Source organism: Bombina bombina, chromosome 9 (assembly GCF_027579735.1).
Source record: "Bombina bombina isolate aBomBom1 chromosome 9, aBomBom1.pri, whole genome shotgun sequence".
In the NCBI taxonomy this organism is placed as follows: domain Eukaryota; kingdom Metazoa; phylum Chordata; class Amphibia; order Anura; family Bombinatoridae; genus Bombina; species Bombina bombina.
The window spans coordinates 88,226,320-88,253,528 of NC_069507.1; the positions used below are offsets into that span (position 1 = coordinate 88,226,320).

At 35.5% G+C, this 27,209-nt stretch overlaps 1 protein-coding gene across 5 annotated transcripts in view; it reads right to left on the reverse strand.

The window, feature by feature from the left end:
• Nucleotides 1–27,209, reverse strand: part of ANK3 (ankyrin 3) — a 1,320,989-nt gene that overhangs the window by 98,491 nt on the left and 1,195,289 nt on the right. For all 5 annotated transcript variants that reach the window (XM_053692249.1, XM_053692250.1, XM_053692246.1 and 2 more), the window contains 6 exons: nucleotides 18,766–18,920; nucleotides 15,761–15,972; nucleotides 15,287–15,494; nucleotides 10,309–10,405; nucleotides 8,276–8,504; nucleotides 176–301 (listed from right to left, as the gene is read on the reverse strand). In XM_053692249.1, coding sequence (XP_053548224.1) covers nucleotides 176–301; nucleotides 8,276–8,504; nucleotides 10,309–10,405; nucleotides 15,287–15,494; nucleotides 15,761–15,972; nucleotides 18,766–18,920 — 1,027 coding nt within the window. The remainder of the gene's footprint in view (nucleotides 1–175; nucleotides 302–8,275; nucleotides 8,505–10,308; nucleotides 10,406–15,286; nucleotides 15,495–15,760; nucleotides 15,973–18,765; nucleotides 18,921–27,209) is intronic.

Sequence of the window (27,209 nt, forward strand, 5' to 3'; positions counted from 1 at the left end):
GGCAGTCACATGATGTAGAGGGAAGGAAAATGGAACCAACTCTGAAATTTGTCAGAAACAAATCTACTTCTCATTTAAAATTCACACTAAGGGTTATTCTATTGTATTTTTCTTGTGCATTGTTGATTGTGCAGTTCTAATAGATCCTTTAAGAACAACAAAAATACAGTCTTACCTTTACAGAGAACGGCAGTCTGTTTTCTTTGAAAGCATAAAAATTAAATATAAGCTGTTGCCCTCCTTTTGTCAGTGGAGCTAAGTTTCCATAGCAATCAACATGGATAGGTTTTCCTTCCAGAACCTGTAAGGTAGATATTGTAAAATGAGAAAATCAAATTAAGTGGTGAAATATAACTGAAAAATTACAATCCTAAAGGCCCCAATTTATTGCCCTTTATTCCAGTCCACTTGAGTTTGCAGTGTGAAAAAATATTGTATTCAATGCAGGTGATTTTTTTTTCAATGCATTTCAGACAATTTCAAGTAATTTCTTTTGAATTTGTTAAGCTGCCCAAACAATGTATATGACAAAACAAGGTTTATTATAGATATACAAAATAACAAGGTCCGGTAAGAGTCCCAAAATAGTGGTAAAAAGCAATCCTTTATTCAATCAATTAAAAGTTCAAAATACAGGAATTAAGACCAGCAGACAGGTCTTACGCGTTTCGGTGTTGTGCCGTATTCATAGACCTCAAAGGTTTATTATACTTGTACTTGAGAAAACTATAAAAAATATACTTTTCTCAGGCATTTCATTGGGTTTCTCTAAACCTTTATGGAAGAAAAATACACACAGCTAGTGTGAAAGTAAATGATGCAGTGGGAGGGAAAATGTAACTAAGTTTAATATTTGTTAGAAAGAAATATACTACTCATTTTTAAATCCATACTAAGTGCTGTTGCATTGTCTTTTTATTATTCATTTACTGATTATGGTATTCTGCTGTGTTTAGTGGTCCTTTAATAGAAAATATTGCAATATGTATTATTCATCATTTTAAAATGATTTACCATTTATTTTTTATTTAATTTGTCCAGGGTCCATTACTACATGTCACAATCCCTACAAGGGGACTGTGGTCTCCACAGGAACACAAAGGAAGAGTTTCCCCTTTGTAAGTGGTTACTAACAATTTTTTGCACTAGCTCCAGTCAGTTTCTTGCCCATGCTCAGTAGAAGACTTTTGTTGCAAAAATCATGTATTTAAGTTATATAATGTAGCTCCCTTATTTTTCTGCAGACAGTGGTTACACTAAGAATTTCTAAAGGCCAATTTTGCAAGAAAAGGAGTTGTAAGACAATCTGTTTCTTTTTATGTTTACTTTGATTTAACTTTTTTTGTTTACTATAGCAGCATTGATGCATATCCATTTAAATATGACTACCTATTGTGTTTAAGTGAAAAATCTGCATTTGAAGTGTTGGTAAAGTATAAAAAACTTCATGCTGAAAGTTCCTTTATTTTCCTGCAGTTCATGCCAAGCTGAGTGCGGCTGGCTGCCCACGGCAAAATTAATTTTTTTTCAATGAGGTGGTGTTTCCACCTCTTAGCCAATAGCGTGCTAGCCATACAGCATATATGCCAAAGGGCAAGCACAGCTATTGGCTAAGAGGTGGAAACGTCACCTCATTAAAAAAATAGCATTTTGCTGTGGGCGGTTGGAGGCGATCAGCTTGGCATAAACTACAGGCAAATAAAGGAACTTTCAGCATGAAGTTTTTTTTTATACTTCATGGCTGAAAGTCCCCTTTCTTTATAGCAGTGGTAAATCCTAGCGTTTCAAAAATTCTAGGATTTACCATCACTTTAAAGGAATATTCTAAATATCCTATATTATACACCCTGATTCATTGGAACATGTAATATTCATGTTGCTGACCCTAGCATACCATGCATTTAACTCCGCAATTTTTGCACATACTTAAAAAAAAAATTGAAATAAAGATTGACAGATATCAAAGTTTTGTGACATTCCGTGGTAACTTTTCTTGTGCGTGGTGCAACCCTAGCATACGCAGGTAGGCCGTATCCTTGCACATCTACAATGATCACATGGCTCAGTTACCAGCAATAACATCACATGTGTTTGTGATTTCATTGGCACTCCAAGTATGTGCTAGTATCAGATGCAGATTTACACGTTACTTTTGTATGCTAGGGGAGAAATCATCACTTTCGTTAAAAACAAATGAGTATTACAAAATTGCTTCTTGTCAAATTGGAAATGCACTGCTGAGTCCCTTTAACTTAAAGGGATACTAATCCAAATTTTGTTCTTTAATTATTGAGATAGAGCATGCAATTTTAAGCAACTTTCTAATTTACTCCTATTATAAAATGTTCTTTGTTCTCTTACTATCTTTATTTAAAAATCAGGAATGTAAAGCTTAGCAGCGGGCTCATTTTTGGTTCAGAACCTGGGTTATACTTGCTTATTGGTGGCTAAATGTAGCCACCAATAAGTAAAGCAAGCGGTTCCAGGGTTCTGAATAAAAAATGGGCCGGGTCCTTAGCATTACATTCCAGCTTTTTAAATAAAGATAGCAAAATAATGAAAAAAAATTGATAGTAGGTGTAAATTGGAAAGTTGCTTAAAATTGCATGTTCTATCTGAATCATGAAAGAAAAAAAATGTAGGTTTAGTATCCCTTTAACCCCTTAGGGACCAGAGCACTTTTCAATTTTCTGACCGTTTGGGCTATTTTTACATTTCTGCAGTGTTTGTGTTTAGCTGTAATTTTCCTCTTACTTATTTACTGTACCCACACATATACTGTTTTTCTCGCCATTATATTGACTTTCTAAAGATACCATTATTTCATCATGTCTTATAATTTACTATAAAAAAAATAAAAAATATGATGAAAAAATGGAAAAACACAATCTGTTACACATCTACAACCACCAAAAAACACCCATGCTAAATAGTTTCAAAATTTTGTCTTGAGTTTAGAAATACCCAATGTTTACATGTTCTTTTTGCAATAAGTACAAGTAGCACTTCGCTATTTCCAAACCATTTTTCCCCCCACAAAATTAGCGATAGTTACATTGTAACACTGATATCTGCCAGGAATCCCTGAATAACCCTTCACATGTATTTATTTTTTTAAAAGAAGACAACCTAAGGTATTAAACTTGGGGTATTTTGGCTCTTTTCATGCAACCATTTTACCACCAATCTATGCCAAAGTTTGAAAGTGGTGATTTTTTTTTACAAAATAGCAATTTAAGAATAAATTTACTGAGAATGTTAAGGGTTACTGCCAAATAACACCCCAATATATATTCATCAACATCTCCTGAGTACAATGATACCACCCATGTATAGGTGTGTCAGGTTTTCTGGGGGCTAAAAGGTCTTATTTTTAGGGGGCGCATTCCAGTTTTCCAACTTGGAATTTTCACATCGGTCATCATGCACCCATGCATCCTATTTGGGGCATTTCTGAAACCAGCCAATGTAATTTACCCCCATCAAACTATATATTTTTGAAAAGTAGACACCTTAGGGTATTTGAAATGCTGGTATTTTAACACTTTCCATGCACTAATTCAACCACCAGTCTTTGTCAAACTTTTGGGTAGTAATTTTTGTGTGTTATTTTTCACACACATTCTACTTTAGGCATGGTTTCTTAGTTCCTGTTATGTGTTACTGACAAAAAAACACCTCAATATGTGTTCAACAACATCTCCTGAGTACAGTGATACCACCCATGTATAGGTGTGTTGGGTTCTCAGGGGGCTAAAAGGCCTTATCTTTAGGGGGCGCATTCCAGTTTTCCAACTTGGAATTTTCACATCTGTCATCATGCACCCATGTCCTATTTGAGACCTTTCTGAAGCTAGCCAATGTAATTTACCCCCATCAAACCATATATTTTTGAAAAGTAGACACCCTAGGGTATTTGAAATGCTGGTATTATAACACTTTCCATGCACTAATTCAACCACCAGTCTTTGTCAAACTGTTCATGTAGTTCAGTTCCTGTTATGTGTTACTGACAAAGTGGGTTGTTTGGGGTTTGCAATGCCAAACTTCTGACATGTGTTTGTGATTTTTTTAAATTTAACATATCTTCTTTGACTATCTTCTTTTGGGGGGGTCTTTTTACATACCCACATTTATTGGTTCGCCATGAATGTGCATATATTTCAGAAGTTGAGACCCCAAGGTATTGTATATGGGGTGTTTTGATGCCTGTGATGCAACTGTTTTAGCCAAAAAAAAATGGAGAAAGTGTGTGGTAGTATTTTTTTATTTTTACACACACATTGCTTTTTGGCTATGATTTAGGAGAGCCTGTTGTAAGTTATTGCAAGAAAACACTACAGGTTGTTTACTGCAAGACCTCCTGAATACACCTATGCCCCCCATGCATAGGTTTGCCAGGCTTTTGGGAAGGTTCTGTTACAATTTTATGACTTGTAATTTTAGTTAAAAGTGAGAGTATTTCTTCAGATAGGCCTATCTTTAGTTTAGGGCCTATTGCATACCCCAGCTTTATTTATTGCCATGAAAGTGTATATATTTGAAATGTTGACACCCCACGGTATTGTATATGGTGTGTTTTGATGCAACCGTTTTAGCCAAAAAAAAATTGGAGAAAGTGTATGGTGGTAATTTTTCAATTTTCATATTTACACACATATTGCTGAGTCTGTTGTAAGTTATTGCAAAAAAACACTCCAGATTGTTTTCTGCAAGGCCCCCCGAGTACACCCATGCCCCCCATGCATAAGTTTGGCAGGGGTTTTGGTAAAGTGCAGCATCAATTTTAGAACTTATAAAAAATAGTGAAATGTAAAAATCTGGCACAGTAAAAGTTAAAAAAACAACAACAAAAAACAAAAAAAAAAACTCTAAACAGTGAACATAACCAAAAAAAAAAAACAAACGTCAAATTTAAAAAGTAAATAAAAATAGACAATTGAATAATACCGCTTGAAGCAGTCCTCAATTTTTTTTAGGCTTCTGCTTTGCGGCAGTAGGGGGGGATTTTAAAAATAAAATGGGTAGCCCCAACTCTGCTCTCTCCCATCACCGCCTGGGGAGCAGATGCATCTTGGTACAAAATCCCCTTAATGATCTGGAGCTGAAACTGTAAAAAAAGTCAGTTTAATTCTGGGGTTTGCTTTTTTGAACAACAAAAAAGCGTTGTGGGTTGCAATCTGCATTAAGTAAATTGCAACCTTTTTGTACCAGGCTCTTGTCTTTCGCATAATTATGTAGGGCTGCAGCAGCTGATCTGCCAGATCAACCCCACCCATATGCCGGTTAAAAGCCTTGATGCACACTGGCTTCATTATGCTATTAGCTCTGCCGCGTACAGAGACCTCCACAGTCCTCTCTGTGTGGATGGTGGTAAGAAGGTATACATCCTTCTTGTCTCTGTACTTAACTGCCATCAGCTCCTCTTGGCGCAGAGCTGAGATCTCCCCCATTCGTAGCCGGGTGCGTGCAAGTTGTCCTGAGAAACCTGCGTGGTTCTTTTTAATTGTACCACAAGCTACTGTTTTAAAGCAATACAGTAGCTTGAAAAAAAGGACACTCGAATAGAAATGATCTAAATACAAGTGGTACCCTTTGTTGATCAGGGGTAATATCAGGTCCCAGACAATCTTGCCAGTGGTTCCCATATGTTCTGGGCAACCTGGAGGGTCAAGGTGGCTATCCTTTCCCTCATACACCCGGAAGGCCTGAGTATACCCAGTCTCGCTCTCACAGAGCTTATACACCTTTACCCCATACCTGGAGCACTTGGAAGGACTATACTGCTTGAATCCTAGCCTTTCCTTTATACTTCATCAGGGATTCATCCACACATATATTCCTTCCAGGTGTATAAGCCTCTGCAAACCTGGCAGCAAAGTGGGTAATCAGGGGGTGGATTTTATACAGCCTGTCAAATTGGGGATGCTCCCTAGGGGCGCACAGGCTGTTGTTGCTGAAGTGCATGAAATGTATAATCAATCTATACCTCTTCCTCGACATACACTGGGAGAAAATGGGGGTAGAGAAGAGGGGGCTACTGCTCCATAAGGAGCGAATGGAGTGTTTCTCTATGATGCCCATCAGCATAGTCAATGCTCAGAATTTTTTTTAATTCTGGCACATCGATGGGGGCCCATTGCTGCTTTGCCAAATATGAGTCAGGCTTTGCAGCACGGAACTGATGGGCATATAAATTAGTTTGGGCGACATTGCTCCCCAATACATCATCGCCCAGAAACACCTCCAGAAACTGTTGTGGGCTAAATCCTGCAACATCCATATTGATGCCAGGATTTGCTGTGAAGGGTGGAGATATCTGGCCTCTGGTGATGAGGTGCTACCCAATCTTCAGCGGCAATGGTAGCAACATGTCTTCTTTTGGCAGGGGGGATAGCAGCCACAGATACTTCACTATCAGTTGAGACTGTGAGGTCTATTTATCAAGCCGTCAACTGTGCTGCATTCGCGGGCACCAATACACTCGCCTGACATCGCCTAGCATCGCGGCTGCGGACCTGAATACGCAGAGGCGTAACTAGAAACCACAGGGCCCAGGTGCAAGAATCTAAGAAGGCACCCCCACCCCCCCAAAAAAAGTGAATTTGATACATATCTTTTTTTTTTTTTACATTTAACACAGAAAAGAATGTGAATCAGATTACATGTCTACAAAAGGAGGTACCCTGTGCCCACAGTCTGTGAGATGGTCTGACTCCCCATTACTGTATATAGTGACACTGTTTAACCCACCAGTACTGTATATATAGTGAGTCAGTGACACAGTCTGTAATCTGCCGGTGAGATAGCTGGCCTGATCCTACCCTCCCCAGTACTTTATAAAGTGACCACAGTAGTCTGTGACATGGTCCAGCCCCTCTGTACTGTATATAGTGGTACTGTATAGTGACACTGTTTACCCCCTCCCCCATGCTGTAGTAACAAGGTCTGTAATTTGCTGGTTCCACAAACACACACACAAATACATGCATAAATACACACACAGTCACATACATACATATACACACATAAACACCAATGGGTAAAACAGAAACACTAACCCCTGTAGTCAGAGACACTAGGGAAGTATCATATCACACTCACATGATATCAGTGTAGGCAGTGGCATACACTGGAATAGCCAATAGAATGCAAGCTCAATCCTATTGGCTGATTGGATCAGCCAATAGGATGAAAGCTCAATCCTATTGGCTGATTGCAACAGCCAATAGGATTTTTTCCACCTTAATTCCTATTGGCTGATAGAATTCTATCAGCGAATCGGAATCTAAGGGACGCCATCTTGGATGACGTCATTTAAAGGGAAACTTTATTGTTCAAGAAGACGTCGAAAGAAGAGGATGCTCCACGCCGGATGTCTTGAAGATGGAGCTGCTCCGCGCCGGCTGGATGAAGATAGAAGATGCCGTCTGGATGAAGACTTCTGCCGGCTTGGATGAAGACTTCTGCCGGCTTCGCTGAGGACTTCTGCCACTTCATTGAGGATGGATGTCCGGTCTTCAAAAACTGTAAGTGGATCTTTGGGGGTTAGTGTTAGTTTTTTTTAAGGGTTTCTTGGGTGGGTTTTAATTTTAGGTTAGGGACTTTGGGCGGAAAAAGAGCTAAATGCCCTTTTAAGGGCAATGCCCATACAAATGCCCTTTTCAGGGCAATGGGGAGCTTTGGTTTTTTAGATAGAATTTTATTTGGGGTTTGGTTGTGTGGGTAGTGGATTTTACTGTTGGGGGGGTATTTGTATTTTTTTTTACAGGTAAAAGAGCTGATTTCTTTGGGGCAATGCCCCGCAAAAGGCCCTTTTAAGGGCCATTGGTAGTTTATTGTAGGCTAGGGTTTTCTTTTTATTTTGGGGGGGCTTTTTTCTTTTCATAGGGCTCTTAGATTAGGTGTAATTAGTTTAAATATTTGATAATTTATTTTTTATTTTGTGTAACTTACACCTAGATTACAAGTTTTGCATTAGAGGCTGTGCGGTGCTAACGAGCAGTTTTCTCTCACCGCTCACTTACATACAGCGCTGGTATTACGAGTTTTCAGAAACCCGTTGTTAAAAGACAAGAAGTGAGCGTTGAGAAAATTTTGCTCATTACCACAGTCCAATACCAGCGCTGCTTAAGTCAGCGGTGAGCTGGTGTAACATGCTTGTGCACGATTTCCCCCTAGAAATCAACGGGGAGAGCCGGCTGAAAAAAAGTGTAACACCTGCGGTTTAATGTCCCTATAAATACACAAATTAAATTACAAAAGAGAAACGCACCTCAATGTCTTTACTCCTTGCAACTTCTTCAAAGTTCTCCTGCTGCTCCAGCGTTTTGTCCACTTTATCATCAGTCATACAGAAGCAGCGCAGCCGAGCTTCCACTGGGTCATTCATTTTGGCAAACACCACAAATTTGGCCATGTAGGGAACGCAAATCAATTCCCTGTAAAGCTGCGTTGCTAAACTAACAGTCTCTGGTATTTGATGGCAGTCACCAAGCCAAAATCTGTACAGGAATAGAATATGAAGTAATCAGACAATAAAATATTTTGTCCACAGAGGTAAAAATTTCTAGATTGAACTTTAATATTTTAAATTGCTAAGATATTCAACACCTATGAGCATGTGTGAAATGTGCCCTAGCTATATTAGTTAAATAATTAGCTTTTCTTTATTCAATATGGCAAATTGGGAGGGCACATTTGCAGAGTGTAATTGACTTCTAACCAAAATGTACGCATTAGAAAAGCCTACTTAAAGAGACATGAAACCCAAAATGTTTCTTTCATGATTCAGATAGAGAATACAATTTCAAACAACTTTCCAATTTACTTCTAATATTTAATTTGCTTCTTTCTCTTGTTATCCTTTGCTGAAATGTTTATCTAGGCAAGTTCATGTGCAGCAGAGAACCTAGGTTCTAGCTGTTGATCGGTGGCTGCATATATAAACTGTCATTGGCTCAGCCATGTGTTCAGTTAGAAACCAGTAGTGCATTGCTGCTCCTTCAACAAATGATACCAAGAGAACAAAACAGATTAGATAATAGAAGTAAATTTGAAAGTTGTTTAAAATTGTATTCTCTGTCTGAATCATGAAAGAACATTTTTGGGTTTCATGTCCCTTTAAGCCTTAAAGGGGCAGTATACTCTAAAATAGTTTTTCCATTAAAGTGAATGTAAATTTTGATGCTAAAGTGCCCGGTTTTTAAAAATTTGATTAAAAACAGGGGCACTTTAATTTATCAAAATTTACATTTCACTCGTGTTGTGAAAAAATACTTACCTTTTAATCTTGACAGCCGCTCCAGCTTCCTCCACCCGTCGCAAAGCCTCTTCCTGGGTCTAAAATGAGGAATCTTGCTTCCTCCAATCACAGCGTTGAATCAGACACCGATTCCCCCAGGGGGGAAGCCGTGATTGGAGGATGACCGATCCATTATTTCTGATGTCAGAAATTGCTTGCGACGACGGGGGGAAGCTGGAGCGGCTGTCAAGTTTAAAGGTAAGTATTTTTTCACAACACGAGTGAAATGTACATTTTTATGAATTAAAGTGCCCCTGTCAAATTTTTAAAAACCAGGCACTTTAGCATCAAAATTTGCATTCACTTTAATGTGTTTGTAAATTGTAAATACTTTTTTCACCAAATGCTGAGTATAAAATGTATGAGAATTTACTTTTTAAGGTTTATTTGTGTATAGGAAATGGCTAATTTTGTGTATATGAAATGACTGATTTTGTGTTTTAAAGCCACAACCTAGAGCTTGGACCTAAGGCCACAAACTTTCAGAATAGGTGGAAATACCACAGGCTAAATAAACTATTTCAAACGCCAATATAAGGGTAAAGGAAATACTTGTAAACAATTTAATACACTCCAGCAGGTAAAGTCAATCATTAGGAACAAATTAAAGGGGAGAAATGTTTTGAGTAAACTGTCCCTTTAACACCTAGATAAGCATGTGTTTAGTTTTGCACTGACAGGCACTGTGCACTAGTTTTCTAGTTTGTTTTCTGGGCAATCAAGAGGTTAAATTGCTGGCTCCTAGACTCTTTAAAGCTGTTGTTAAAAGCACATTAATGTAATCCCTGAACTTGCCACCAATGGGGAGAAAGGCTGATAACTGCTCTTCTCCATACAATTTAAATGAATTTGGAGCCTGAAGCCTAAGATGGTATGTCCTATACATTACGCTAATAAGCTTTGTTTGTTCTAACTAAAACATAACATCTATATGCTTTCATTAATTAAAAAAAATATATCATGAATCACATTTGTCGAAAAAAATAAAAATATGAGATATTTACCTGGCTGAAACATTGGTTGTAAAAGAAACACAGTCATCAACAAATGTTAAAGGAGTAGTTCCTGTAATATCTTCCCACTGAGCCGGTGACGTACCACCTAAAATGAAGCAAAATTAAATGAGTAACATTCATAGGCCGCTTATATTCTAAAAAAAACTATGAGAAACGATAATGGGCTAGATTACAAGTGTAGCTCAACTGATAGCATAGGGTGGGATATCCTTAGCTTGACCTCTAACAATAGCACATTATCTGGTATTACAGGTGGAAGGTAAAAATATTGTCCCCTTAGTGCCCATCTGCTCCGTACAAAATAAATTACACCAAACGTTGGGCTGAAAAGGCCACAGAAAACTTTAACAACAGATTATAAATGTATGTCTATATACATATGTATGTCTAACTGTATTTGTATATATGCATGGATATGTGTATGTCTAAATGTATATGTGTGTATAAATATGTATGTATTTGTGCATGTCTAAATGTATTTGTATATATGCATGTATATGTGTATGTCTGTATACATATGCATGCGTGTATACATATGCATGCGTGTGTATGTCTAAATGTATTTGTATATATGCATGTACTGTATATGTATGTATATGTGTATGTCTGTATACATATGTATGCATGTGTATGTCTAACTGTATTTGTATATATGCATGTATATGTATGCATGTGTATGTCTAACTGTATTTGTATATATGCATGTATATGTATGCATGTGTATGTCTAACTGCATTTGTATATATGCATGTATATGTATGTATATGTGTATGTCTAAATGTATATGTGTGTATAAATATGTATGTATGTATTTATTTGTGCATGTCTAAATGTATTTGCGTGTATACATATGTATGTATGTGTAGTTATGTACGTGTGCAAGCAATAGCCGACATGTTTCTGGGCAACCCCATAGAAGTGTATTATGTGAGGGATTTACGGCACCCGCAGTATCCAACATGTAGATGTTATAACGACATAGACTTGTTAAAGCAACTTTCAACTTGTTATATGAGCCCAAAAATAAAAGCCATAATGATTGTCTCATGCGATATTAAAGCACAACAGTGCTTATATTTTTGTGCTCCACTTGTAATCTAGTTCTATGTTTTTCAGCAACATGACACTGCAGTATTTGACCCATGTCATATATTACTGTATAAAAATAAAACCGGTCACCGGTACGGAGGATACATATTCACCGTCCAGTGCCGGATTGGCCTATCAGGATACCAGGAGATGTCCCGGTGGGCTGCAGCACCTGAGGCTAGAAAGCCACAATTTAAAGGGGTGATTAATTGATGCAATTGGGTTGTAGGGTTGATATATAGCATCAATCTGACATTTTTATTTAATACAAAGTAACATACTTTATTTCTGAAAATAATATTGGGGAAGGAGTGTCCCAGTAATTCTCTTCGAGAAAAACGGGGCATGTGCATTCTACCGTCTCAATGGAACATAGGGCTGGTCTTCATATTTTCCAGGGCTGCTTTTTATTCCCAGTCCGGCCCAGTATTCACGAGTATATTTGCTTGCTCTGTGATTGTTGAAGGGGGTATGCAGACAGTTTATCACATCATATACTTCTCAAACTGTTGCTTTATGATTTCTATTTTGCATACATATTCTTAGTAGATTTTAGTATATGCTGTGCAATATCTTGTTATATTATACCTTTTTAGTAGGCCAAAATATTTATAGATTATGAACTGACACTTTTTTAAGCCAATAAAACTATGATTTTTTTACCTTTATCCTATGTGTATATATTTAGATACCTACAGATAAATAAAAATATTTTCCAATCTCTGATAAATACATATTTCAATTTGCTAGAATTCCTGACATAAATCAGAGATAATTCCAGAACAGTTCCAGTCTCCTATGGTCAGACTGATTAAACAGACACATAACTATAACAGCTGTTTTGCAGACTTTGCACAAACCCACAATAAACAAAAACAACAAATAAATAGCCAATGGTAAAAGAGAATGTTGTCCAAAATGAATATATTTTTACTGATGACTGACTATATATAAAGTCTCCTAATAAGCTCAGGTAATGACAAGCGCCATTAGCTTTTTCCATATCGTGTTTTTCTGAATATATTTACTATTTATATAATGTGCAAGTACTTAATTGTAATAATGAAATTGCATCCAGGAACAGATGTTTTTTATTTTATTTGCAACATGTTTCATAGTTTTTAATGAAACTAGGAAATAATCATATTTGTTTCTAACTTCAAACATGCTTAAAAGGGACAGGAAACCCCAATTTTTTCTTCTATGATTCGGAAAGAACATACAATTTTAATCAAGTTTCAAGTGTACTTCTATTATCAAATTAGCTTCATTCTCTTGTTATCATTTGCTGAAGGAACACTTGCCGCTAGCTGAACACATCTAGTCAATCACAAGAGAAAAATGTGTGCAGGCACCAATTAGCAGCTAGCTCCCACTAGTGTAGGATATGTGCGTATTCTTTTTCAGCAAGGGATAATAAGAGAACAAAGCACATTTAAAAAATTAAGTGAATTTAAAATTACAAGCTCTACCTGAATCATGCAAGTTTAATTTTGACATTCCTATCTCTTTAATTCAAACAAGAAAAGTCATGCAAAAAACGTTAGATGTGTTTTGCAACAATCAAAATATTTTTTACAATGGACTGAAATGTATTATCACACTGTATTAATCTGTACAAAATGCTTATCAAGTCGGCTGGGACATACCTCACTGAAAGATGATTAGATAGATGGCAATGCAAACAGATCATTAACAATTACATTGCTGCTACTAACATGGCCACTTGATGGCTCCATTATGTTATTTGAGGACATTATTTTTCTACATTTTTAAAGCTATAGTTTGCACATAAAGTGCTGGCACTACTTCAAAATATTTTAGTGCCAGACTGTATGAAAACTATAGAAAGTCAATTTGTTGAAAGTCCTATATTGTACACACTCCAAGTCTCGCTTAGTTGTATATTCAGGATCTGTCACTATATTGTACTCATGGGTGAGGTTGCCACTTGCATTCTTCTACAGTTATTTCATTATTCATCTTAAAATGAATATTATTACAATCATCATTTTGTATGTATTCTGGGAAGTCTATGGTGTATAACTGCACTCATCAAAAGGGCTAACGTTCTCATTTCATTATAAGGTCCACCAATAACATTTGTCACTGATACTCATTCATCTTATTTGGCACAGGCTTTCTTGTCCCCATCTATTTTGTATATCTTATGGGACATTTACTGCTTGGAACAGTCACCTTGTTGTGGAGTGTCTTGGTTCTAATCCCAGAAAAACGTTTCTGTTATCACATGGTCAATGTTCATCAGTGTTACTGAAATACTCTATCACTTGCCCCTAACATTGCTGGATTTCAGAGAGGATGATGCTTATTTTAGAATGTGTAGAGACTAGAAATTACTGTATTATTTTCATCATTAATGAGGTCACCATCTTGACCAATATCATTGTAAATGTTCTTGTTATGCTGCCAGGTCAAATGAAAAGCACACTAAGTGCAAGCCTCTATTACAAGAATTTGTATCATCATTGTGTGAGCCCATGGTGTAAAACTGCTCCGTAATTGGCATTTCCCTTCCTACCATGAAATGCGTTAGAGGAATGAATGACTTCACACAAAGCACTCAGAATTGTTTTCTGTGTCAGGGTGTGTTAAAGTGATTTTTTAATACTTTACATGTTATAATGGATCTTAATAAATAATAATAAATAATATAAATTGGAGAATCTATTACCATTATTATTCTCTTTCCATCTGCCCTCTGCAAAACAAATTTTTATTCTCTCTGTGACATTTTGATCCCTTATCCAATCGACTGTGTTGCCATATGGCTCAGCAAAAAAAATAAAAAAAAGAGACAGCACAGAAGGGGGCAATAATGGTAATAGATGCTCCAATTTAGATTATTGATTAAAATCTATGATAACATTCTATAAATGAAAGTAATATAAAAAAAAATAAACAAAAGTGGAGAGTCAGGATCCACTTTCACTTACATTAAATTTTACCATCACTTTAAGGAAAATGTAACCTTGCATTTCATTCTGTTGTTCTAGGTCTGTAGAGCAATACAATAACAAATAAACTTTTTAACAGATCTAAGGACCAGTTGTTCTACTTTTATCACATTAGAAATGCAGTAGATGTTGTATCTTCCTACACAAGTACAAGCTGCTGAAAACTTACAATCCCTTAGGACAGTGATGGTAAACTTTGGCCCTCCAGGTGTTTCAGAACTACATTTCCTATGATGCTTAGGCACTCAAGTCTAGTCGATAATCATGGGAAATGTAATTCTGAAACTTCTGGAGTGTCAATGTTCGCCATCAATGCCTTAGGATATCTGAGCAGAACTCATTATGAAAGGTTTTTTTCTGGGGGGAAAAAATGACACCTAGTCTGCATCACATGTACTTTCTCCATGACATACTAAACTGTGTTAAGCGTACATATGGGAGATCACAGCAGCTTCTGCTAGTTATTCATAGATATGTGAGCAGAGAAAAAAATTATTTAGGACAGATCATTTGTCATTAAAAAATATTTTTGTTATGATCCATGATTTTTTCCCGGGGTCATTTGGTTCAGCTGAATTTTAACATTATTTGTTCATTAACGCAAATTCATTAACTTCTTATTAGACAAGCAGCAACACAAAACAACCCTTTTTTAATGTACTATTTTTTGTATGAGGTCAGAATTGTCCAAGAGTAAAAGTGAATCTTACACACTTGTTGGTTAATACAGGAATGAATCCAATGACATTGAACTTGCTTCCTTATCTAAATAATGAAAGTCTGAAATTTTGAACTCTTTCTCTCTGTAGAATAGCCTTTTAATAACAGTTTTAATGTCAAAAACAAAGGAACTCATTTTTTCTCATTATTATCATTTCATGATTATATTATTTACCGACCTGTAATACTACATAAGAGCCTCAGACTTGGAGTGGTGTCCCCTTTGTAGCCATTAGTTACTCCTTCTCCTGAAGGTGGCGGTATTGGTATTGTCATAGTGATTGGTTTGTGGAATTTTCTTCTTCTTGGTTCCACCGTGACTATTGGGCTGAACGTTGCTCTGTTTCCTATTGCTTTTTTAACCAATTCATCGGGTACTGGTTGTGCCTGTTTAAATAAATAAACACAAAATATGTATTCGGTACAGACGTCTTTTGTTACTGATAGAATATTATACTCCTTATAACTGTTCCTTCTAAAGGTGAAACAAATCTCAGTACCTCTACTGGGAGAAGCTAAAACATATACAACAAAACAGCATAAAATTAAGCATTTTGTCCATTGATCTATCTCTAGTAAATGAGCATTTGTTTCACTTTATGTTTAGAATTACAGATAAAGAAAACATGATTTTGTAAGAAATTATTGTTTACCTGAAGGCCAACTCTAATTCTTTTGGTCAAAGCTCCTTCTGGAAAAGATGCTTGAACACGAGGTACGGTTGTACTCTTCAGAACACCTCCCTCTGGTCCAATCTGGTTGCTTTCTTGCTTTATCCGAGAAACCACCGCAAAATATTGAGGGAAGTCTTTTGTGACAATTCTACAAATTCTCTTCTTTTCTAGTTCCTCAGCACTGTCCAATTCTGGGGGAAAAAATAATAATGAGGATACAATAGAACTAAATTTCCATGATTCTCTGAGTCAAAGTCCCATATGTTCTAGGTTGGACAATTAATTTAAAAGTAAAAAAAACAGGAAGGGCCTGATTCTCTAAAGCTCTTTGGTCTGGAGAGATTCTAGAAGATGGCTCGTCACTATTACAAGGCCCCTCACAGATTGTTTTAAAGGCAATTTTCTTCTCAGGAACTGAATATCTAATTAAAGGGATATAAACCCCAAAATATGTGTTTTGTACATTAGACAGAGCATACAATAAAAAAAAAAAAGTTTCCATTTTACTTCTATTATTAAATTTGCATTGTTCCCATGGTATTCTTTGATGAAGAGATACCTAAGTAGGTGTGTGGAGCAATACATGACAGGAAATTGTGCTGCCATCTTGTGCACTTGCAAATGGATAACATTTTTGTAAAACTGCTCCCATATAGTGCTCCAGACACATGCACGCTCCTGAGCTATGTCCCTACTTTTCAACAAAAGATGCCAAGAGAATGAAGGGTTTTTGATAACAGAAGTAAATTAGAATGTTGTTTAAAAATGTCTGCTCTATAAGAATCATGAAATAAAACATTTGGGCTTCATGTCCCTCTAAGGGTAGTTCAATAATATGCTTTATGTGAAGGAGACTTGTTTACTTTACAATATGGGGCTCAGTAAAATCAGATGATGATTTCACTCCATGCCGGTGAGTTTTTGTGTTTTTTTGTGTTTTTGAGAACTGGTCCCTACGCCTTTTGTCCATCTTTATATGTCATTTACAGAAAACGCCTGTCCTGGGTTGGGAACTTATTGCCATGTTAGTTGGCAGATGAATAAATAACAGATTATTTTTTTCTGTGTCTTGCTATATTTGTCTGTTGCTGAGTCCCTCTCTATGTGTAGATAGAGCAAGAAATCCCAGCAATTAATTTACTATGGGCTAGTTTATGGGCTAGTGGAGCACAAAAATATTATCGCTATTGTGCATTAACATTACTAGAGCGCTATCAATAGTGCTTCTATTTTTGCTCTCATACTACAAGTACAAAGTTATAGCGATAGGCTAGGGCACGCTAACATATTAATGTCAGATACCGCAAGTACGCTAAACCCCTCTCATAATAGAACACTGAGCTCAGAGTGTGCTACGCCAATGGTGTGCAAGTAGTGCAGTTTTCATGCAGTTCTGTGCTATACTGTTAATAATAATGGTTTACTTCAGGTCTTAAAAAGTGCTAAACTGCACAGCAGCATTTTAGGTTGCGCTCAAGCAGGGGTGGACTGAGACCAATCAATGCCCCGGGCAAAAATTAGAGAAGGGCCCCCACTGTCTCACACTGACCCATAATTAAATGTATGTAAATTAACATGGTAGCCTCCCTGCTCTGCCCCCACCAGGCCCCCCAACCTCCAGGGCCAGGATGCCCAATGTCAAAGACCAGGGACAGGGCCCCCAACCTTCAGAGCCAGACCCCACACTCCATGTCCCTCACAGTGACAGACCCCTGACAGACCCCCCACACACACACTTTAGGGCCCCGGAGCCACAAATCCCACATCCAGACACAAGGCCTGCACTCTGTGGCCAGGGCCCCCACTAAACCCACACTTTACTGCTAAGTGACTGTTAGGGCAACTGTCAACCCCAGCATAAGCAGCACACCAGGAGCCATGGAGATGCCATTTGTGAGCCCCCCTAAATGCTGGGCCCTTGGTCCAGGTCCTATTTGCCCTGCTGATCAGTCCGCCTCTGCGCTCATGCTCAACACTTAACTCACTGCTTGGATAACAAGCACAATGAGCACCCTAATAGCGCTTTCTGCACTATACATTAAAAGTATTGGACTCGCAAAAAAAAATTCATACACCTTAAGATGCTTTGGTTAAAACATTACAGATTGTGCTTTATTCTTTGCGTTAGGCCGTACAATGATAACACACCCTGCGCTATCAATTGTGCTCTACTTGTAATCCAGCCCTTTGTATCTTATTTATCATGTAAATTTGCAGGCATCAAGATTGGACGCCATAGTTTTGGAATCTGCTGATGAAAAACTCTCAAAATCTGTACGCTTTGTAAACACCAGACTTTCTTATTTTATTCCTTGCAAACTAAAGCTTACCAATGAACGACCAATCACATTGTGAACTTAATTTATGCTGTGGTACCTTTCCCATGTTGCTATACTGTAAAACAATGAACTGAAGAAAGCAACTGAGTTTGGTATAGATACTATTTTAAAGAGTAATCTAGTCAATAGAGAAATACATGGGCAACACCACCCTTTTAAAATATATATATATATTTTTTTGCATGAAATAAAGATGTATGTATTGAGTACTTGTAAAGCGCGGCTAATCACCCGTAAGGGTCTCAAGGCACTGCTCATTTTATTAACCTCAGAAGGATGAAAGGCTGAGTGGACCTCGCCGGGGATCGAACCTGCAACCCTTGGGTTGCTACAGACCTCAGCCACAGTGCCTTAGCATGCTGAGCTATTATGTTTACATTTTTTGTGAAACTAGCTGAAAATGTATGTTTTAAACAGTAAATTGCACTTCTCCATTGCATGCTTTATCTAAACGACAAAAGGACAAGGCTACCAAACCATGATAATCTCTCAAAATGTGGGCTAGTTAAGAGTTCTTATTGCACTGGCATCCATCTTTACTGTCTAATATTCTTTTGTCTCAGTTTTTAATATATCATTAATTTTAAATTATAGCTCATTTGTAATATTTGCACTGAATCCTAAGCCATAGAAGTTCAGAGTTACCTTCATCCATGCCATTAAGTAACTCATTGAGATCTTCAAGCCTGCAATCATACTGATGTTCTTTCCAAGACTCCCCATTTTCACTCCTCAGTACGATCAATTCTCTCTCTTTACTTCTCATGGATCCAAAGTGAGGAATTTCTACTATCACAGGTCTGCACAAAAGAAAACAATCAGCTAAAAACTATCAATTTCTTTAAATTTATTAAAACCACAGCCCACACCTACCAAAACATTAAAAAATAATAATAATAATAATAAAACAAGGATAAAAAGCTGCAGAATCTATTGCACCAAAAAGGCCATTTAATTATTTTTTACTTGACTGTAGTCAGCAGATATCATATTTATGAACACAAAAAACAAATTAACCATATAACGATAGATAGATATTTATTTAACTGAAAGAGGAGTGTAATGTGTGCAAGTTCTTTCAAAAACAAAAAATTAAGCACTAAGATTATGCAGCTTTCAAGTGTTTCGATAGACAGTATCTATATTTCCTACAGAGGTTGTACACATGAAGTCCAATCTGTGCAATTTATTGAAGAATGATGTAATCAATAAGACAAAAAGGACCAAGACAACACTTTAATAAGTAACAATATTGACAGCTGAACGTTTAGATCAAAGAGTGTAGTTATATTGATGATATATTTAATAATTGTGATACATAATAGATCAAAGTTCTAATTTCACATTTCCAGAGGGTATGGCCTATTTAACAGAAAAAATATTATTTAGACCATCTGTTAATGGGTTCACTCAATATCATGTAGACAATATCCTAATGTAACCCAGAAAAAGGAAGGTACAAATCGAAATGTAAACACAATCTTTGCAGGTTAATAGGTCAGATACTGTCTGCTTAATGTCAGAGATTACAAATCAATGTGTGATGATGCATAACAAGACCATTCACAGAGAAGGTATTTGCCAGTCATTTCCCAGTTTCATTTTCTTCTTTTATTTGACGTCATATTTTTTACAAATATATATACATAAATAAATCATTTTGATGTAATTACACAGTTATTGCTAGAAAACAAAATTATGTATAAAAATGTTCAGTACTACACAGCTTAAAATAGCTTTCAAGATAACACATTCTAACTTTTTTCTTACAACCTTTTAACTTTTATTCAGTTTTGTTTTAGAATTAACTACAATAATTAGCTGGTAATTAACTTAAATAATCTACTTATCATTTATATCAGCGTTGCCCAAGTGATGGCCTAAAGACCCCATCCAGCCTTCCAGTGTTTTGTAGAAAACAATCATCAGAAATTTGCTATATAAAAAAGGAGGTCCACGCTTCTCATTAAGTTATTAAGTATGTGCATATATATTAAAATGTTTAATCTCCTATGTCATTTTAAATAAAAATGTAACTGTTATTTTATTTTGAATTATTGTCTTTAGAAAATTAAATGGACATAAAAAAGTTGGGATAGAGACAAAATATAATAATATGTACCTTAATTACATTACCTGCAAATTTATACGGCAGTGCCTACCCATTAACCCTTTCTTTTTTTGTTTCTGAATTGCAAAGCTCTAACTCCCCCCCACACATTTCCTTCTATGGTTATATCTATATTTTTTGTTCTTTTGGTAGAATGCAAAAATGCATAGGGATTATCTGCTGGATCATGCCTAGAAGCTGTGAACTCAGTTGAAATACAATGCCTGTATCTAAACACAGATAAGAGGGGTGGAGGTGGCTGCTCCAGGCAGCTAAGCTATGTAATTAATTTTGCTTATTTTTGAAAATTATTTTAAAATACTTGCCAGCAATTTTTAAACAATTTTTTATGCAAACTATTTTTAATTCATTAGCCCTTTTAGGATATGCACACATCTCAACCTGTTTTATGTCCCTTTAAGTATAATGTAAAGTACCATCCATCCATCCCTGCCATTATATGATTGTCCCATATTTAAATAGTTTTGACTTGATTTATGCTACACTATACCTCAAAATAAACATATGTTTCATAATGTAAAAAAAATAATAACACCCAACTTGATCTATAAATACATACTATATGTACAACCTACAAAATTTCCACACCAATGTCTGCAATCTGGCATTCTAAAAAGTTTACAGTATTTAATCTCTGATCTCATCTTAAACATTAAAAACAAATTGTAATTTTCATGATAATGCACATTCATTTCTGAAAATTGAGCAATAAATAATGCAGCTTTATTTTGTCAAATGAGTATGATGTTTTCCCCTGATTTCCCTGTCCCCCAGAACTAGAACCCTTGCTAGCCAATCACAAACTAATATGCAAATATAGCACCAACTCTGTTAGTACATGTGCAGTTAAGGAAAGAGAATAGGGCAGCCAGTCCTCTTCCCTTCCCTTAAGGTGGTTTAGCACTGATTAAGCTTAGTTAATTAGTAATAATTTATTTAAAAAGGTATTTAATAAAACGGACATTTCTTTCTAATCTCCATCTAATAGCAAAATATAAATATATACAGTATTTATGTATACAATAATAATATTCACACCTAAACTACCTAATATTCTCACTGTTTTTGCAAAGAATGGTTTTCCAATCATGATTGTTGATGCAAAACTGATAATCCCCCTAAAAGATCCTCCATCGGAAATAGTTAAACAAGTACAAATTTCAGATATATTTTACAGTAAAGGGAAATGAAATAATGGATGTATATTGCAATAAGTTTCACTTTTAATAATGAATTGTTCAAATATTGAGTTTAAAGGTCCTTTAAGTGTATAACAATAGACATGTTTAATATCATGTAAAAGAAAACCACTTTCCAAGCCAAAAGATTGTGGAATACTAAGCATTTCAATTTTTCTCCAATTACAACATACAATTTTAATTCCTTAATTATTTACATAAATCATTTTTTTTTAAAGTGCATGTGAAAGTTTTAAAAGGGAGTTTTTTGTTGTGTGTTTCTGTGCCAAGACAATTCAGAGGCTCCAAGGGTTGTTCCCTGGAGGACTATAAGGAACTTAATTTATACGTGTGCAGAAGCATAACCCCAGGTCTCATGTCTACCTTGCAACACCCACTCCAGTCTGCGTGACACGACAGATAGTGCTGAGCTGTAACTGTGCAACACACTGGAGCAGCTTTGGTTGTTGTAAGCACAGGGCGTAGTTACAGTAGAGCCTGGGTCATAATAGGTTATCTATCTGAACCATGCATGCTCTCTCACTGTTTGACTTTCACCAATACACGTTACTGGGTGGGATAAACAAGTACATATATATAAACGTTAACTTTGCAGCCCCGTTCACCCCTCTGAGGAAGTGACCGGCGAAATGTGACCACGTTAAGGGCTCTGAAAGATTTTAATTTACTTATTTCTTGTCCTAACTATAATATACACCAATACTAAATCGCCACGCCACAAAAATAATCTCAGCCACATTCCTGGCTATAAGCTCGGGTTGCTGAGATCTCTAGTCGACTAGTGGTGGCTTGTGTTTTATAAGCCATTGGTACAGATTAACTTTTTACTTCGGTTGAAGGGTTCGAATACGATTATAGCTACTTAGCCCGGTTACTATACTATATACTCACTGCTTATATTTGGTTAACACCCATCCAGCGGGAAATTGTTTTCAAAGTATTACATCTCTGCCACTTTCTTCAGCAACTAGCGGAGGTGGCTGTTAACCCCAATGTTGTGATTCACATGTAATGTTTAATAACTGCATAATACTTGAAACGTACCCTATCTTATACAGATTCCTGTGATATAAATCAATATTATATGGCAACATTTGACTATTTAGGTGTTTGAAACAATTTAATAATTGCAGTTACAGCTTTTTGTTACTTTTTTTAGCACCGGGAGCTTCTTCTCTACTCTTAACATTACAGTATACATTCTACTGTTAATCTAGCCAAAGCAAGTTACTATTTGCCCCCCTTCTGCACATAATATATATTGTAATCAGTGTATGAACTAAAAAGTAAATAAAGGTAGCAATATTTAGTAGAAAATGAGATACCCAAACAGTACCATTTGGACATTTGATATTTACCTTTGTAATTAACTTCTGCAACACTAAATTGTGTGGTCTGGAACTACCCCTGGAGCCAGAACAAGAATCTTGGGAACCATGTATCCCAAGATTTGTCATGTCCTAGTCTATTGTTCATTTGAGGGTTGAAGCTTTAAATGACAAAGTAGAAGGACTGGAGATGAGATGAGTAGATAACTGTGCAGAAATAATTTTTTTACCATTAAAGGGACATAAAACCCAACATTTTCCTTTCAGATAGAACATGCAATTTTAAACAACTTTCTAATTTACTCCTATTATCAAATTTTCTTAGCTCTCTTGGTACCTTTTGTTGATAAGCAAGGACGTAAGCTCAGGAGAGTAACACTTTTGGATCACTATATGGCAGCAGTTTTGCAAGAAAGTTATCCATTTGCAAGATCACTAGATGGCAGAACTATTTCCTACCATGTAGAGCTCCAGATGCCTACCTATAAGTATCTCTTCAACACATAATATCATGGTAACGAAGCAAATTTGATAATAGAAGTAGATTGGAAACTTTTTTTAAATGGTATGCTCTGTTTGAATCACAAAAGAAAATGTTTGGGTTTCATATCCCTTTAAAGAGGAAATGAGCAAAGTAACATGATGAATCAATCTATTTAAAAAGGTGGCCAACTCTACTCCAAACAAGCAAGGGTCCCAGTATCTTCCTCTTGTGTTTATTAAAATGAAATATAACCATTGACTTTGCTTTTCCATGGATAAAAAAAAATGCAGGATTTAACGGCTTAAAAAAAACCCACCACCTTCTTGTTACATAGAAAAATGGATAGACGATTTTGTTATGGTCACAGGTGATTGAACCATTAAAAGAAAACCAAGTTGCCCGAAAATTTAGTGGTCAAAAGAAACAAAACTAAACAAAAATAGAACAGAAATCTAATATTGTCCAGTGAAAACCAATGCACCAATCAGATTCTTACAATAATTTAGTCAATCTTAAAGTGATGGTAAATCTTAGTGTTTCAAAAACGCTAGAATTTACCATCACTAAAAATAAAGGCCACCTTCATTCTTCAGTTAAAAAATGGATTAAAAGATGTCTTTATTTTGCTTCGGCTTCACTGCTGACGGCCCACGGCTAGAGATGGGCGTATGTGCTGAAAGTGTAATTTGTTTGGTAAAATGAATAGTCCTGTGGACATTCATTTTGGACAATCAAATGTTGATAAGAATGAAAATCCATTCGTTTTTGAATGTTCATAATGAAATCGAATATCAACATTCGAAATTTCAAATGTAACATTCGATTTAACAAATACTATTGATAAGTTCAATAGTTCATGTGGTATGGAATTTAGTAAACTGATACACAATAGAAACAAATATATCAATTTGAATGTTTCTACTTTGAATATTGCATAATTTGAATATTACATTTAAAGAGAGCATTAGAAATATTATTACAAATATACTGATTCGAATTTTCAAATTCGAATATTGCATAATTAGAATATTACATTTAAAGCATTAGAAGTAATATTACATAAAATGAATGTTAGAATGTTGTGCAAACATTCGAAACGAACATATGAAAGTGCTAAACTTTGTTTCAATTTTCAAATGTTGCAAAACATTCGCCCATCCCTACTCAAGTCACATCTTTTTATTTTTTCAAACTGAATCCAAGGATATTTCTTGTACTTGCGATACTAATGTGCAATTCCCAGATCCACTCTGTAATATATACCTCAAGCCCTAAGTTTTATAAAATATATGCCAAATGGTAAATTCTTTAACCTAGATTTTCAAACTGCTGCAAATTGCCTCAACCAGATATTTGATTTGCAGCAGTCTGAAAAGCAAGGTTACAGATTTTGCTTTCAGGCATCTCTAGAAAGCATAGGACAAGCTCATATTTTTACATAAGAGAAAGAGGTGGCTAATGTCTAACATCTTTTACCATTTTTACTGACCCTTTATCTTATGCCATAACTCTTCCACACTTATATTCTTCAGTATGCAAGCTCACAAGCCTACATGACCTGTAGATCATCTTCCATTAGGTGATATTGAATATAACTGATAGTAACTGTCGACTTCTTGCTAATACGGCTACTCTTTTGAACCCCAAATACTACATCAAAATAAAAGCCCTACACAAAACACTTACTCGGGCAGGTCTGTCTCTTTTTTACATTGTGTAACTGAGGTTTTTTTTTAAATTCTTTATGCATACATTTATTCATTATTTCTGACTAACAAATATCCTAAATACATTATATGTAGAATATTCTAATATATTTTTACTGGCTCTTTGTTTGTATTACGGTCCAACATTAAGATAAAAAAAATATTTGGATGTGGCTATGAACATTGTTGAACATGAACAAAAATAACAAATGTAAATCAACATAGAGATGAAGGTTTTTTTATATTCTAGTGCCACAATAAGAATATTATTCAATGCCTGTAAATACCTTCTCTTTAACAAATCAAATTTCAAGGACTACCACGCCAAACTACAATGTAATTGATGCAGCAGAAACATATGAAATGAAAACGTAAAATACAGCAGCCGTTAAAAAAAAATTAAGCAAAATATGTTTGCTGTTGGTTTCACATGCCTTAAAGCACAATATATTTAGCGTTTCTAAATCAAGCAACTATTTATCCTTTAGAAAAGTGAACTAACTGAAAGGTACAATAAATTAAACAAAAATGTGAATGAGAAAACTAAATTAAAAAATACAAAAAATAAATAAAAAAATCAGACATTTTAGATCTGTATTTTTTTTATTTCAGCAATGCGGCATCCTACCCAATAAATTTTGTCCCTTGAGGCCCAAGCTGCAAGATTCGGCTAATCAAGCTCTCTCCCTCATTAAGAGGGGGGGAATTTGTAGGAAGATGCAGTTTACTGAATAATATCCATGCAGCAGGAAAAGAAATAAGAGGGGAATATAAGGGAGTTAGCTGGTTCTTATGACATCAGTCTAATGACTGCTTTGGGGAAAAAAAATAAGAAAAAAAAAATCTAATAAAAAAATCTGCATGCATGCTAGGAGAAATTAATGGACAGATGGGGATAGTCAAAAGCATACAATTATGCTTTGATAATTTCTGCATGAGTTTAGGCAAATTTTAAGTGATTGCACTCGGAATTCAGCAACCGCATCAAAATGCTGATGTAATTGCCATAAAAAGCGAATAAAATTTACTGAAGTCTGAAAAATATATTATTAGCATTTTCATTTGCCTCTTAAAGAACTATTTCTGCAAAATTACAGGTTAAAGTTAAAGGTTGTTTTTTTCTTAGTTAAAAAGGGGTATTTGTTCCATCTTCTGATGAATAAAAGGAACAAAAAATAGCCACTATTGTGGTAGGCTAATAAAAAAAAAAATAAAAAAAAGCAAAAGAGCTGTAAATATTGCTTGAATTTTTTTCTTATTTTTCTTATTTTGATGATTATACAGTACAGGTCATACACATGAAATTTTAATTACAGAATAGAGTCTGAAAAGAAAATTAATATTTAACAGCATAAGACTATAGGGACATTGATGTGCATAGTACTTTTTTTTTTACTAACCATTATTTATGTGCATTTTTTCATTTGATCATATACAGTCTTATTTTAAAGGGATATTAAAGTCAAACGTTTTCTGGCATGCATATAAAACTGTAGCAACTTTTAAATGCACACTAGCAAATGTCAAATTTGCTTAGATGCATTCTTTTCATTATGTTAGCATTTCCAAAAATGTTTCTGTGAAATCATCACAGATATTGCTAACTGGCTACTAAGAACTCCGACAGCTCTATTTGTTGACAGGGACAAGCCTTCATAAACATGGAAACAAAAACTTGTCTTATTAAACACAGCAACATCCATTTATCAAATAAACATACACTAAAAACATTTTTTAAATACTTTTTTTTTTTTAGATTAAACAAAAAAAACACTTTAAAAGGGACACTGTATGCAATAATTTGAAATATAAAATAGCAATATCTAATATTTTTTGGAAGTAAAGGCTGAATCAGTTATGCACTTCCTACGAATGCTCACTGGTTGATAGGAACTTCCTGCTAGTGCGCTTTGGCTAGTAGGGATGGGCGAATGTTTCTAAAAATTCGAAATTTAAAACGAATTTGATACATTCGTTCATTCGAATCGAATTTCGAATGTTTATATAACATTCTAACATTCTATTTTCGAATTTTCGTTTTCGAATTTTTCAATAAAATTCGAAAATATTTGTTTGAATAATAGAATGTTTAGCTATGTATTCATTCAATTTCGAAATGTAATATTCGAATGTGTCATTCGAATTCGAATGTGACATTCAAATTTGAAATAGTATTTCTAGTCTACAACTGTGTTTAATAAATGTAATATTCGAATTTGAATGCTACATTCGAATTCAAAT